Here is a 13,358-nt window from a genome sequence, read left to right as displayed (position 1 = left end):
AAGGAAGCTTTAGGAATTGAATTAACACACTTTGGAATTGTCTGTGAAGGGGATGATGCAAGCTAAAATGTGAAATGCAAAACCCTGCCAGGGTAGAATGTTCTATTTCATGCCAGTGCCCATAGAAGATAAATACTTTTCATTTATCTTCCCCATTCACTCTAGAGGGTGAAGGTCAACCCTGTGCTCAATTCCAGAGACTTTCCTAGGGACATCATGTTGGGCATGGAGGACTAAGGCCAGTGTGAAGATAAGTTACCAACTGTTTCTTAAAAAAAAAAAAAAGCCAATAACTTTTTAAAATAGTCATAAACGACGTAGTTTTTTTGTTGTTGTTTTGAGACAGCATCTCCCTCTGTCGCGCAGGCGGGAGTACAGTGGCAGGCACTCAGCTCCTCCTGGGTTCAAGTGATTCTCTTGCCCCAGCCTCCAGAGTAGCCACCACGGCTGGTCCAACTTAGTTTTTTTAATACTTTTTAAAATTTTAAGACAGGGTCTCTGCCACCGAGGCTGAAATGCAGTGGCGCGATCATAGCTCACTGCAACCTTGACTTCCTGGGATCCTGGGCAGGTGACCTCCTGTCTCAGCCTCCCGAGTAGCTGTGAGTAAAGGCCTGTGCCTCTCCACTGTGCTAATTTTCTACTGTTTGTTGGTTTGTTTTTAATAGAGATGTAGTCTGGTTTTGTTGCCCAGGCTGGTCTCCAGCTTCTAGCCTCAAGCAGTCTTCCCATCTGCTCCTACCAAACTGCTCGGATTATAGGCATGAGTCACCTTGCATGGGAGATAAGGACCCCACATCAAGACCTCAGGTTATTTTTGAAACACAAATACGTAAGACCCACAAGCAGGCCCATTGGCTGCAGACAGTGGGGTCACCTGAACAACATTTCTTTGATCTGAGTACCAACTTCTCACCTAGGTCACTGGGTCCTGGACTATGGCACTGCTCCAGGCAGGCTTGGTTATCCTGCTTGAGGCAGCAATCCTCTTGAGCCTAGTGAAATGCAACTGGCTGTACCTCAATGATGTTGCCCTGAGATTCTGCCAGTCAAGGTAGTACTTCCATCTCCTGAGACAAGCCTCTACCTCCAGATCCAGGGAGGTCAGTGCACAAATAAATGAACTAGCTTTATTAAAGGGGATATCTGGGCTAGGCGTGGTGGCTCACGCCTGTAATCCCAACACTTTGGGAGGCCGAGGCGGGCAGATCACCTGAGGTCGGGAGTTAGAGACCAGCGTGGCCAACATGGCGAAACCAAGTCTCGACTAAAAATACAAAAAAAAAAGAAAAAATTAGCCAAGCATGGTGGCACATGCCTGTAGTCCCAGCTACTCGAGAGGCTGAGACACAAGAATTGCTTGAATCCGGGAGGTGGAGGTGCAGCAAGCCAAGATTGCGCCACTGCACTCCAGCCTGGGAGACAGAGCAAGACTCCGTCTCAAAAAATATAAAAATAAAGGGGATATATGGATTGGCGGAGAGACTACAGGACAGCATTCAAGTGGGGTTGAATTGGCCCAGTTGCATCTGACTTCTCACTTGTAGTTCCCAAGAATGAATATAGAATGTGCTGGAAAAGCAACATCCTGAGAGGAAAGGACCAGTGAGAAAAGGACAAGATGTGTTCCAGACCCCCAGAACAGGATCCCCTTTGTTGCTTTAGGCCAACGTGCCATGCATCCCTGGAGCATGAAACCCAGGATGGTCCGCCTTCCAGCCTCTCGCAGCTGTGATGCAAGTTGAACACATACAGAGAGACTGCATCTGCACTGGGTGGTTTTCTTGCGCCTTGGGGAGCAGAACGCATGAATCCCAGGCATCTGCCGATCTGTATGTAACAAATTCACTTCATGTAACTTACTGTGTGTCTGTGAGATTATCTCTCACTCAACTCAGACACACTGGCAACCAGTGTGCAGTGAACCTGCTTCACAAGCAAGGATGTGGAGAAACTATGTTCGTACATTTTGTGGGAATCTGAAATACTGCAGTCAGTATGGAAAACAGTATCATGGGAAACTTCCTCAACTCCAGATCACCTACCGATCCTTACAGAATCATCATACACACTGGTGAAAGCATAAAGTTTCCCCTAGAGGTTGGGATGAGGGCAAGGATGTCCCCTCTTATCACTGCTATTCCACACAATATGAAAGGTTCCAGCCAGTGAAATAAAGGAAAAGGAAATAAAAGTGACAGGCTGGGTGTGGTGTCTGAGGCCTGTAATCACAGTGCTTTGGGAGGCTGAGGAAGGAGGGTGGCCTGAGGACAGGAGAAAAAAAATAGCGTACCAACAGAAAATATGCTGGTTGTGCAGGCTAATACCTTTCCCAAAGGAAGGTAGCTTCATCCCTATAACCTGTATTATTGGATATGTCAAAAGGGAGTTTGCAAATGTGGTCTAGTTAAGGATCCTTAGGTAGACATTATCCTGAATTATATGGTCAAAGTGATAGAATCACAAGGTTCAATATCGGAAGGGTGCAGGTAGACGCGAAGGGACAGAGACAGTGGTGATGTGTTGAAAATAGAGGGATAAAGAGATTTTTTTCTTGCCTTTAAAGATGGAGGAAGTGGACCATGAGTCAAAGGATGTAAGTGGCCTCTGGAACCTACGAAGGGTAAGGAAACGAATTCTCCACTGGAGATTCACGAAGAATCACAGAACTATGGACCCATATTAGATATGTGACCTACAGAATTATAAAAGAATATGTTTTTCTTGTTTTAAGCCAATCACTGTGTATAGCAATAGGAAACTGATGAAATGATTTTATGTAGAAAATTCCAAAAAAATCTACAAAAATCTCTAGAACAAGAAAAATGTAAAGGTAGCAAAGTATAAGATCAACGTACAAAAATATCATATATTTCATCGGCCAGGCATGGTGGCTCATGCCTGTAATCCCAGCACTTTGGGAGGCCAAGGCAGGCAGATCACTCAAGCTCAGGAGTTTGAGACCAGGCTGGGTAACATGGTGAAACCCGTCTCTACAAAACACAAAAATTTAACAGGCCATGGTGGCACATGCCTGCAGTACCAGCTGCTCGGGAAGCTGAGGTGGGAGGATGACTTAAGCCTGCAGGACAGAGGCTGCAATAGCTGAGATCGCTCCACTCTACTCCAGCCTGGATGATAGAGTAAGGCCCTGTCTCAAAATCATCATCATCATCATCATCATCATCTTGTATATTTCTATACACTAGCAATTTACACATGAAACCTGATATTAAAAATAAAATACTATGTATGATTGCTCCATTAAAAAAAAGGTCAAAGAGGCCAGGCGCAGTGGCTCACGCCTGTAATCCTAGCACTTTGAGAGGCCGAGGCAGGTGGACCATGAGGTCAGGAGATCAAGACTATCCTGGCTGACACAGTGAAACCCTATCTCTACTAAGAAAATACAAAACAATTAGCCGGGCGTGGTGGCGGGTGCCTGTAGTCCCAGCTACTGGGGAGGCCGAGGCAGGAGAATCGCATGAACCCAGGAGGCAGAGCTTGCAGTGAGCCGAGATCGCGCCACTGCACTTCAGCCTGGGCGACAGAGCAAGACTCCATCTCAAAAAAAAATAAAATAAAAAGGTCAAAGAAATACATGTGAAACAAAACATTCATAGAACTGTTATATTACAACTACCAAATGCTGATGAAAGAAATCAAAGACAGCAAATAGAGATGTATACCATATACATTTATTGGAAGATTCCATATAAAACAATATGAATTACACAAATCTGACACATAGGGTTAATATCTTTCCTAATTAAGGCATTCTGCAGATACTAACAAGGTTAGCAGTTATGTAGAAAGACAAAAAACCCAAACACCTAAAATAGCTAAAACATCTGACCAACAACAATAAAAGATTGGTATCACTTCATGTGATTTCAAGTCTTCTAATACAGTAAAAGTATTTTTTCCCTTTCTCATATTTACAGTAAACCTAGTTTGTACTTGTCATTGTCTCAGAGCAAGAACCTGTCCCAGAAAAAAAAAAAAGGGGGGAAATTTCCATTCAAAACTAACAGGATTTAGGCCGGGCATGGTGGCTCACACCTGTAATCCCAGCACTTTGGGAGGCTGAGGCGGGCAGATCAACTGAGGACAGGAGTTCAAGACCAGCCTGGCCAACTTGGTGAAACCCCGTCTCTATTAAAAATACAAAACTTAGCCAAGGATGGTGGCAGGCAGCAGTAATCCCCGCTACTCGGGAGGCTGAGGCAGGAGACTAGCTTGAACCTGGGAGGCAGAGGTTGCAGTGAGCTGAGATTGCACCACTACTCTCCAGCCTGGGCGACAGAGTGAGACTCTGTCTCAGAAAAGAAAAGAAAAAAAAAACTAACAGAATTTATACTATTGGTTTTCCACAGAATTCTCCCAGTTGCAGTTTCCCAAACACTATTTATTAGTGTGGCTTTGCAGGTTGCAGTGGCTCACACCTGTAATCCCACCAGTTTGGGAGGCAGAGGAAGGAGGATGACTTGAGTCCAGGAGTTCCAGGATGCAGTGACCTATGATTGCCACTGCACTCCAAACTGGCTAACAGAGCAAGACCGTGTCTCTCAAAAAAAAAAAAAAAAAAAAAAAATTATACAGCTTCCACTCTGCCCATCTGAGCTCTTACCTGTGTTTACACCTTTGATCCATTCCCTCCCATCTGGATTTTTTGCTGTTTTCCCTTCACTCTGCAGAGTCCAGGGCTCTCTCCTTTGCCCCCACATACAGATAATAAATACTCAGGTCAGGAAGACACATTCCTGTTTATAAAAAAAGAGAACCAAGGTGTACTGTGGCACCTTTAAAACTCAAGCCCCAGGCTGGGTGCAGTGGCCCATGCCTGTAATCCCAGCACTTTGCGACGCCGAGGCAGGCAGATCACTTGAGGTCAGGAGTTCGAGACCAGCCTGGCCAATGTGGCAATACCCTGTCTCTACTAAAAATATAAAAATTAGCCGGGTGTGGTGGCAGACGCCTGTAATCCCAGCTACCTGGGAGTCTGAGGCAGGAGAATCACTTGAACCCGGGAGGTGGAGGTTGCAGTGAGCCGAGATAGCACCACTGCACTCTAGCCTGGGTGACAGAGCGAGGCTCCGTCAAAGTGAAAGAAAAAGAAAGGCCTTCCGAGTGCACGCTCCCCACAAGGGGCTGGTTCCTGAAAGGATGGACAGAGGATCCCCAACCGCCTGCAAAGCCCAAGCCACCGCGTAGGAGCGTGCGTTCGGGCCCTCTTCTCCCACCTGTTAACTCCCCGTCCCCAGGATGTCAACCTCAGTCCCTCAAGGCCATACCTGGACCCAACAGGTGAAGAAGGACGATGAGGAGGAGGACCCGCTGGACCAGCTGATCTCCCACTCTGGCTGTGCTGCCTCCCACTTTGCAGTGCAGGAGTGCATGGCCCAGCACCAGGACTGGCGGCAATGCCAGCCACAGGTGCAGGCGTTCAAGGACTGCAGGAGTGAACAGCAGGCGAGGCGGCAAGAGGAGCTGCAGAGGAGGCAAGAACAAGCCAGTGCCCACCAGTGAGACCCCAAACCACCTATCCCCAGTAGATGGCCCTGCCAAGACCAGCAGCCAGCAAGATCATAGAGGAAGAAATCCTAAATGCTGGCTGTGGGAGGTCTAAAACATGGGGATAGTTTTGGATCTGGAGTTGAGAGCCATGGGTTTGGACATGACTGGCACAAACAGCTGTCATATGTTCATGGTCAGATCTCATACATCCTCATCTGTCTTGTTCCACCAGTATTTGCCAGGAAAACAAAGAGTGTGTTAAGGGATGCTTGCCCACCCCACTTGGGTCACTGTGCCAAGTACTGAGATGATTTTAGGGACATTTTATTTTAAATTAAATTCACAATTTAATGGTTAAAAAAAAAAAAAGAAAAAGAGAGAGGGAGGGAGGGAGGAAGGAAGGAGAGAAAGAGAGAAACAGAAAGAAAGTCAGTCCATGGTCTGACTTTCTGTAAGAAGTCAGTCATGGTCTGTCAGTCCATGGAAAGTCAGTCCACGGTCTGACTTTTCTGTGAGAAGTCCAAAACATACTTCTCTGTTTCCATTAATTTATTAGGAATGCTCTTCCATCTGGCTGTTGATCTGTATCCTGTGTAACATCCTTTATAACAAATGGTACACCTAAGTAAATTGTTTCTCCAAGTTGTGTAAATCACCCTAGCAATAGCAAATTCTGGGGGCAGTTTTGTGCAACTGAGCCCTCAGCCTCCTGTGAGATCTAATGCTAACTCCCTACAAATGGTGTCAAATTGAGTTCAATTACAGAACACCCAGTTTTTATCTGATGAAAAATTGCTTGTTGGTGGGAAGTAATCCCCACTCATTTTGGTGACCGGAGATGAGGCATTCTGTGTTGAGCATTCACTATTGTGTTGATTGTGAGAGTAGAAAAAACACTTTGGTTTTTCCTCGTATCTTATACACTTGCCCACACCCTACCCCATCTCAGAAGTGAAGATAGTGACCCACACCTGAATGAGTCAAGTCACTGCCGTCTGGCAGAATAAGGACAGCAAGTGAAAGCTAACCCCTGATACCAAGAATTATGAAATACACATGCCTCATAGACAGTTTTCCAATTCTCATCTTTGTCTGTATATTTTAAACAAATTTTATGTTTATTATAGAGAAATTAATCATAATATCCAATCAATTCATCATTCATCTGAACTGCGTGTCCCCCTTTCCTCATTACTGTGTGTTTCTCTACCTACCTCTCATTCTCACCTGCCTTTCCTAGCTTTTTTTCTCTTTATTTTTTCCCTAGGATTCTCATTTCAAGCCCTTTTTCCTTCTCTCGCTCTTCCCTCTATTCATTCTCTTCCACTTGTTCTGCTCCTTTCTCACTTCTTTCACCTCTTATTCTTCTTTCTGCCCAATCTTTGTCTCTAATCTTCATATAGTTCTGCCTCTTTCTTCCCCCCTCTCTGCTGCCCCCTAGCTACCCCTGTTAAATCCCCTCTTCCCTGCTATACCCACCTGTCCCCACTCTCTGGCATCCCCAGATCCCAGGTCTCCCCAGGCTGTGGTTCTCCCTCTGCTCTCCTTGTCACCGGCTGCCCCCTCTTGCTGTCCCAGCACCATGCTGCTGTCTGTCCTGGCTCCGAATCCCTCCTTCTCTCCCCAACTCTCCATCTGAGGAGCCTCCCCCTTTCTGCCCCTCTCCCTATCTTGCTGAACTTTATCTCTAGAAACCCAGTTTTTCTCTAAATTTCTCTAGTTGCTTTTCTCCCCCTGCTCCTTTCTCAGCATCTTCATTCACTGTCTCTGCAAATCCCTCATCCACCATCTACTTTGCCATCTGTTTTTTTGTTTTTTGTTTTGTTTTGTTTTTGTTTTTTGAGATGGAGTTTCGCTCGTCACCCAGGCTGGAGTGCAATGGTGTGATCTTGGCTCACCACAACCTCAGCCTCCCAGGTAAAAGCGATCCTCCTGCCTCAGCCTCCAGAGTAGCAGGGATTACAGGCATTCACCACCACGCCTGGCTAATTTTGTATTTTTTAGAGACAGGGTTTCTCCATGTTGGTCAGGCTGGTCTCAAACTCCCAACCTCAGGTGATCTGCCCACCTCAGCCTCCTAAAGTGCTGGGATTACAGGCGTGAGCCATCGCGCCCAGCTGCCATCTGTTTATGGGTCTCCTCCATTCTTCTTTCCCATTTCACCATTTTTCTATTTCCTCTCCTCCACACATTCACAGGGAGAGGATTGGAGTCAGATCCCCACCTCAAGAGCACCTTTTCTGTGGGATGGAATTTGGGACAAGAGAAACCTTAATGTCCTGAAATAGAAGTCACGTCCCCACACTCAGTATCAAGAGAAGGGGAGGCCTGGGGAGCAGAAGCGCCCCTGATCAAGGAGGAAAAGGGCAGGAGAAAGTCAGGAGAGGGGCGGAGTCTGCAGGATCCCAGGACCAGGAAGAGTTCGCGGCCTCCCTGGGACGGGGGCTGCATCGCTGCACTCCAGGAGCTGATGAGGGAGCGGCTGGCAAGCGCCTAGGGTGGGAATCAACCTTGCGGTGAGGACCTTAAAAAAGGTGTGGGCCAGTGTAGGGGACACTGAAGGATTTGAGGCAGGAAAACTCCGCAATAAGAGCTGTCTATACGGCCCTGTGGCAGAAGCACGGGGGACACGACCCCGTGGAACTGAGTCCATTAAACCTCTTTGTCTTCATAAATTACCCAGTCTCGGGTATTTCTTTATTAGCAGCGTGAGAACAGACTAATACAGTAAATTGCTAACGGCAGAGTGGGGTACTGCTATAAGGATACCTCAAAATGTGGAAGCAAATTTGGAACTGGGTAACAGGCAAAGGCTGGAACAGTTTGGAGGGCTCAAAAGAAGACAGGAAAATGTGGGAAAATTTGGAGCTTCCTAGAGAATGGTTGTTGAATGGTTCTGACCAAAAAGTCCAGGCTGAAGGTGGTCTCAGATGGAGATGAGGAACTTTATTGGAACTGGAGCAGAGGTGAGCTGCAGGGGCAGAGCCCTCATGGAGACCCTCTGCTAGAGCAGTGCAGAAGTAAAATGTGGGGTTGGAGCCCCCACACAGACTACTCACTGGGGCACCACCTAGTAAAGCTGTGAGAAAAGGGCCACCCTCCTCCAGACCCCAGAATGGTAGATTCACCGACAGCTTGCACCATGTGCCTGGAAAAGTAGCATACACTCAACACCAGCCTGTGAAAGCAGCCAGGAGAGGAGCTGTACCCTGCAAAGTCACAGGGGCAGAGATGGGTTCCCTGCAAGACCTTGGGAACTGACCTCTTGCATAAGTGTGACCTGGATGTGAGACATGGAGTCAAAAGAGATCATTTTGGAGCTTTAAGATTTGACTGCCCTGCTGGATTTCAGACTTGCACGGGGCCTGTGACCTGTTTTGGCCAATTTCTCCCATTACTATTTACCCAATACCTGTGCCTCCATTGTATCTAGGAAATAACTAACTTGCTTTTTATTTTACAGGCTCATAAACAGAAGAGACTTACTTGTCTCAGATGAAACTTTGGACTGTGGACTTTTGAGTTAATGCTGAAATAAGTTAAGACTTTGGGGGACTGTTGGGAAGGCATGATTGGTTTTGAAATGTGAGGATGTGAGATTTGGGAGGGACCAGGGGTGAAATGATATGGTTTGGCTGTGTCCCCACCAAATCTCATCTTGAATTGTAGCTCCCATGATCCCCACATGTTGTGGGAGGGACCTGGTGGGAGGTAACTGAATCATGGGGGTGGGATTTTCCCGTGCTGTTCTCATGATAGTGAATAAATCTCATGATATCTTATGGTTTTATAAAGGGCAGTTTCCCTGCATGGGCTCTCTCTTACCCGCCACCACATAAGACATGCGTTTGCTCCTCCTTCACCTTCTGCCGTGATTGTGAGGTCTCTCTAACCCTGTGGAACTGTGAGTCCATTAAACTTCTTTTTCTTTATAAATTACCCAGTCTCGGGTATGTCTGTATTAGCAGCATGAGAACAGACTAATACAAGATCTCAGGCTACTCACCTATCCCTGTTTCTCCAATTTGGACCAGCTGGGGAAGTCCATCCTGCTTTCCCCAGAAAGCCTCGTTATGTAATAAACATTTGCAGACCATGTCAGCGTATGGCATCATCATTCTCAATATCTAACGCAAACTTTAGGTGGACTTCAAATTCCAGTACAGCAGTCAAAAGTTCAAATTATTGGCCGAGCATGGCGGCTCACGCCTGTAATCTCAGTACTTTGGGAGGCTGAGGCGGGTGGATCACGAGGTCAAGAGATCAAGACCATCCTGGCCAACATGGTGAAACCCCGTCTCTATTAAAAATACAAAAATTAGCTGGGCGTGGTGGTGCACGCTTGTAGTCCCAGGTACTCGGGAGGCTGAGGCAGCCATTTGAACCCGGGAGGCAGAGGTTGCAGTGAGCCGAGATCACGCCACTGCACTCCAGCCTGGCAACAGAGTGAGACTCTGTCTCAAAAAAAAAAAAAAAAAAAAAGTTGAAATTGCCAAAAATGTTATAAGGGGGAGTATATGAAGTTTCTAGTTAATCTACAAAAGCAAAAAAAATTCCAGTGAGACTCTGTCTCAAAAAAAAAAAAAAAAAAGGTTCAAATTGCCAAAAATGTTATAAGGGGGAGTATATGAAGTTTCTAGTTAATCTACAAAAGCAAAAACAATTCCCATTCTGTGTGACCATTCTTAAGAGAAAATTTATGGGCCAGGCGCAGTGGCTCACACCTGTAATCCCAGCAATTTGGGAGTCCGAGGCGGGTGGATCACAAGGTCAGGAGTTTGAGACCAGCCTAGCCAATATGGTGAAACCCTGTCTCTACTAAAAATACAAAAATTAGCCAGGAGTGTAGTCACAAACTAAAAAAAAAAAAAAAATACAAAAATTAGCCAGGAGTGATCGTGCGTGCCTGTAGTCACAGTTACTTGGGAGGCTGAAGCAGAAGAATCGCTTGAACCTGGGAGGTGGAGGTTGCAGTGAGCCGAGATCGTGCCACTGCACTCCAGCCTGGCCGACAGGGTGAGACTCAGTCTCAAAAAAAAAAAAAAATGAGAAAATATATAAACATTAATATTTTCCATTTACGTCACTGAGCACTACTAGGGAAAAAAAAAAAAACATGCACTACTAAGAAAAAAAGACACTGAGGTGCAGTATTTTCACTCTTGTTCACATACTTTCTTTCATTTAATAGTATTTGTCATATATTTGTATTTTTGCTTCATAAAAATTAAGGTGCATGCCATGAGTCTTCTTTGGCACACAATAGGCACGTAGAAATATAATGAACAGTGAATAGTTGATGGACTTTTGAGGCTGTATGAGGCTGAAGTGGCACAGACAGAATAACTCAAGTATTAAGTATGATTAGTGTAAATTATACTTACCCAAGGATATGCACTCACAAGTGTGTGCACGTTTGATTTCACACACACACAAAATTGTTCTGGATGCGTCAACCTTAACAGTGCATTTTTTAAAATGCCTATTTTACACGAAAAGTTAGAGTGATTAGACACATATCACTGCTACATAACTCAGTGTGAAGACAAAGAAAACCAAATTGCAGAGTATTTACTATTAATGTTGCATTACTGTGCAGTATATTCTCCTAAGGGGGGAATAAAACAATTGGTAGAAATGATGTGATTCATTCATACTTAGGAAAATTTTAATTTTATTAATTAAAACATGGGAACTATGTACATTCTAAATCAAACAGTTGGAAATTATGCCAACAGTTAAATGTAAGTGCTACTCAAGAACATGGCATACTGGTAGTTTAAATTCTCTAACTGTTCTCTCTTCCATTTCAAAAATGACTTTTTTTTTTTTTTTTTTTTTTTTTTTTTTTTTTTAGACAGAGTTTTGCTCTTATCACCCAGGCTGGAGTGCAATGGTGCGATCTTGGCTCACCGTAACCTCTGCCTCCCGGATTGAAGCAATTCTCCTGCCTCAGCGTCCTGAGTAGCTGGGATTACAAGCATCTACCACCATGCTCAGCTAATTTTTGTATTTTTAGTAGAGATGGGGTTTGGAGATATTGACCAGGCTGGTCTCAAACTCCTGACCTCAAGTGATTCACCCACCTTGGCCTCCCAAAGTGCTGGGATTACAGGTGTGAGCCACCACGCCCAGCCAAAAATGACTACTTTTTAATCATTCTTGCCTAAACAGTGATTGCTATGCAATCCAAGTGGCCATCTCCCTTGCATGATTTCTATAGCTATGCTCTATTTCACAGCTAGTTGGTAGAGCACAGAAGCACTGTGTCCTTCTGTCAGGAAGAAAGTGCTCAGCAGCAGTATGACAACTGCCATCATAGTTTTATATGATTCCTCCCCACCTCCATGCTCTCTAAATCAGACAATAATCTGAAAACGCAGTGTCTTTCTTCCTCGGGAAACTGGTAAAAATGATTTTCAGCTAATGAAGTCATCCCTGTCATCATACTGATTCTTTTTTTTTTTAATTGAGACAGAGTCTCACTCCGTCCCCCAGGCTGGAGTGCAGTGGCACGATCTTGGCTCACTGCAAGCTCCACCTCCCAGGTTCACACCATTCTCCTGCCTCAGCCTCCCGAGTAGCTGGGACTACAGGCGTCTGCCACCACGCCCGGCTAATTTTTTGTATTTTTAGTAGAGACGGGGTTTCACTGTGTTAGCCAGGATGGTCTTGATCTCCTGACCTCGTAATCCACCCGCCTCGGCCTCCCAAAAGTACTGGGATTACAGGCGGGAGTCACTGCGCCCGGCATCCTACTGATTCTTTTCAAGAGACCACAGTGAAAGGTCTGTAAAGAAGTCACATGAAGTAATTTCAAAGTTGAGGATGAAAGTCATAAAATGTAAAGTAGCCTTTTCAAAAAACCCCATATAATTAGGTTTTTTAATTGCCTGAGTATAACCGACCATTTCCACATGCCCTTGGACCTTTGACATGCATCACATTGTGAGATTCAACATATTTGGAGCCGTGATTTTTCTGCAGCATGCAATATCATAAATATTGGAGAACTAGAGACTGAATTACCGCTTGTGTAAATCTTACCATGTTCCATAGTAATGGTCCTTGAATAATAGCCTCAGCATACACAATCCATCTGTGTGGTTTCATCCAAGATGTATGTTTTGATATCGAGTCATTTGGCAGGCCTCAAGAGACCTGTGTCACATACGTTGCTATGATTTCTCTTTAGTATGGAATCTCTGATGTTGATTAATGCTAGAACTTAGGATGAAGAGTTTGCCATACTCAGTTTGTAAGAACTCTCTCATGAATGAATTCTCTCATGCTGTGCAAGGCGTGAATTATTGTTGCCGGGCGTGGTGGCTCACGCCTGTAATCCCAGCACTTTGGGAGGCCGAGGCGGGTGGATCACGAGGTCAGGAGATCGAGACCATCCTGGCTAACACAGTGAAACCCCGTCTCTACTAAAAATACAAAAAAAAATTAGCCGGGCGTGGTGGTGGGCGCCTGTAGTCCCAGCTACTAGGGAGGCTGAGGCAGGAGAACGGCGTGAACCCGGGAGGCGGAGCTTGCAGTGAGCCGAGATTGCGCCACTGCACTCCAGACTGGGCGACAGAGCGAGACCCCGTCACAAAAAAAAAAAAAAAAAAAAAAAAAAAGGTGTGAATTATTGCTAAAGATCTTACCACACACATTTCATCTGTATGGCTTCTCTCCAGTATGGATTCTGTGATGATTTGCAAGGTTTGAATTTCGAGTGGAGTCCTTATCACATTCATGACATCTGTAGGGTTTCTCCCCAGTATGAATTCTCTCATGTTTTTTTAGGTATAACTTGTGGCTGAAGACACTGCCACATTCACTGCATTTGTAAG

General features: G+C 45.3%; 2 protein-coding genes across 2 annotated transcripts in view; one reads left to right on the top strand and one right to left on the bottom strand.

The window, feature by feature from the left end:
• LOC100579958 (zinc finger protein 701) overlaps positions 1–13,323 on the bottom strand; it is a 210,073-nt gene extending 196,750 nt beyond the window's left edge. The window contains exon 1 of the mRNA XM_030821253.1: positions 13,170–13,323. Coding sequence (XP_030677113.1) covers positions 13,170–13,301 — 132 coding nt within the window. The 5' untranslated portion in view covers positions 13,302–13,323. The remainder of the gene's footprint in view (positions 1–13,169) is intronic.
• On the top strand, positions 5,074–5,910 carry LOC100607369 (cytochrome c oxidase assembly factor 4 homolog, mitochondrial-like). The gene has a single exon (XM_003269882.4). It carries the CDS (start codon positions 5,266–5,268, stop codon positions 5,527–5,529), a length of 264 nt encoding a protein of 87 aa, XP_003269930.1. The 5' UTR covers positions 5,074–5,265; the 3' UTR covers positions 5,530–5,910.
• Positions 13,324–13,358: the final 35 nt, after the last annotated feature.

The sequence above is a fragment of the Nomascus leucogenys genome, chromosome 10, assembly GCF_006542625.1.
Source record: "Nomascus leucogenys isolate Asia chromosome 10, Asia_NLE_v1, whole genome shotgun sequence".
Classification (NCBI taxonomy): Eukaryota; Metazoa; Chordata; class Mammalia; order Primates; family Hylobatidae; genus Nomascus; species Nomascus leucogenys.
Note: the sequence above shows the minus strand (reverse complement) of the source record. Positions and strands in the feature narration are given on the sequence as shown.

What these genes read in the sequence shown, in the direction of transcription:
- LOC100607369 (XM_003269882.4), top strand. Translation starts at nt 5,266, where the DNA reads ATGTCAACCTCAGTCCCTCAAGGCCATACCTGGACCCAACAGGTGAAG.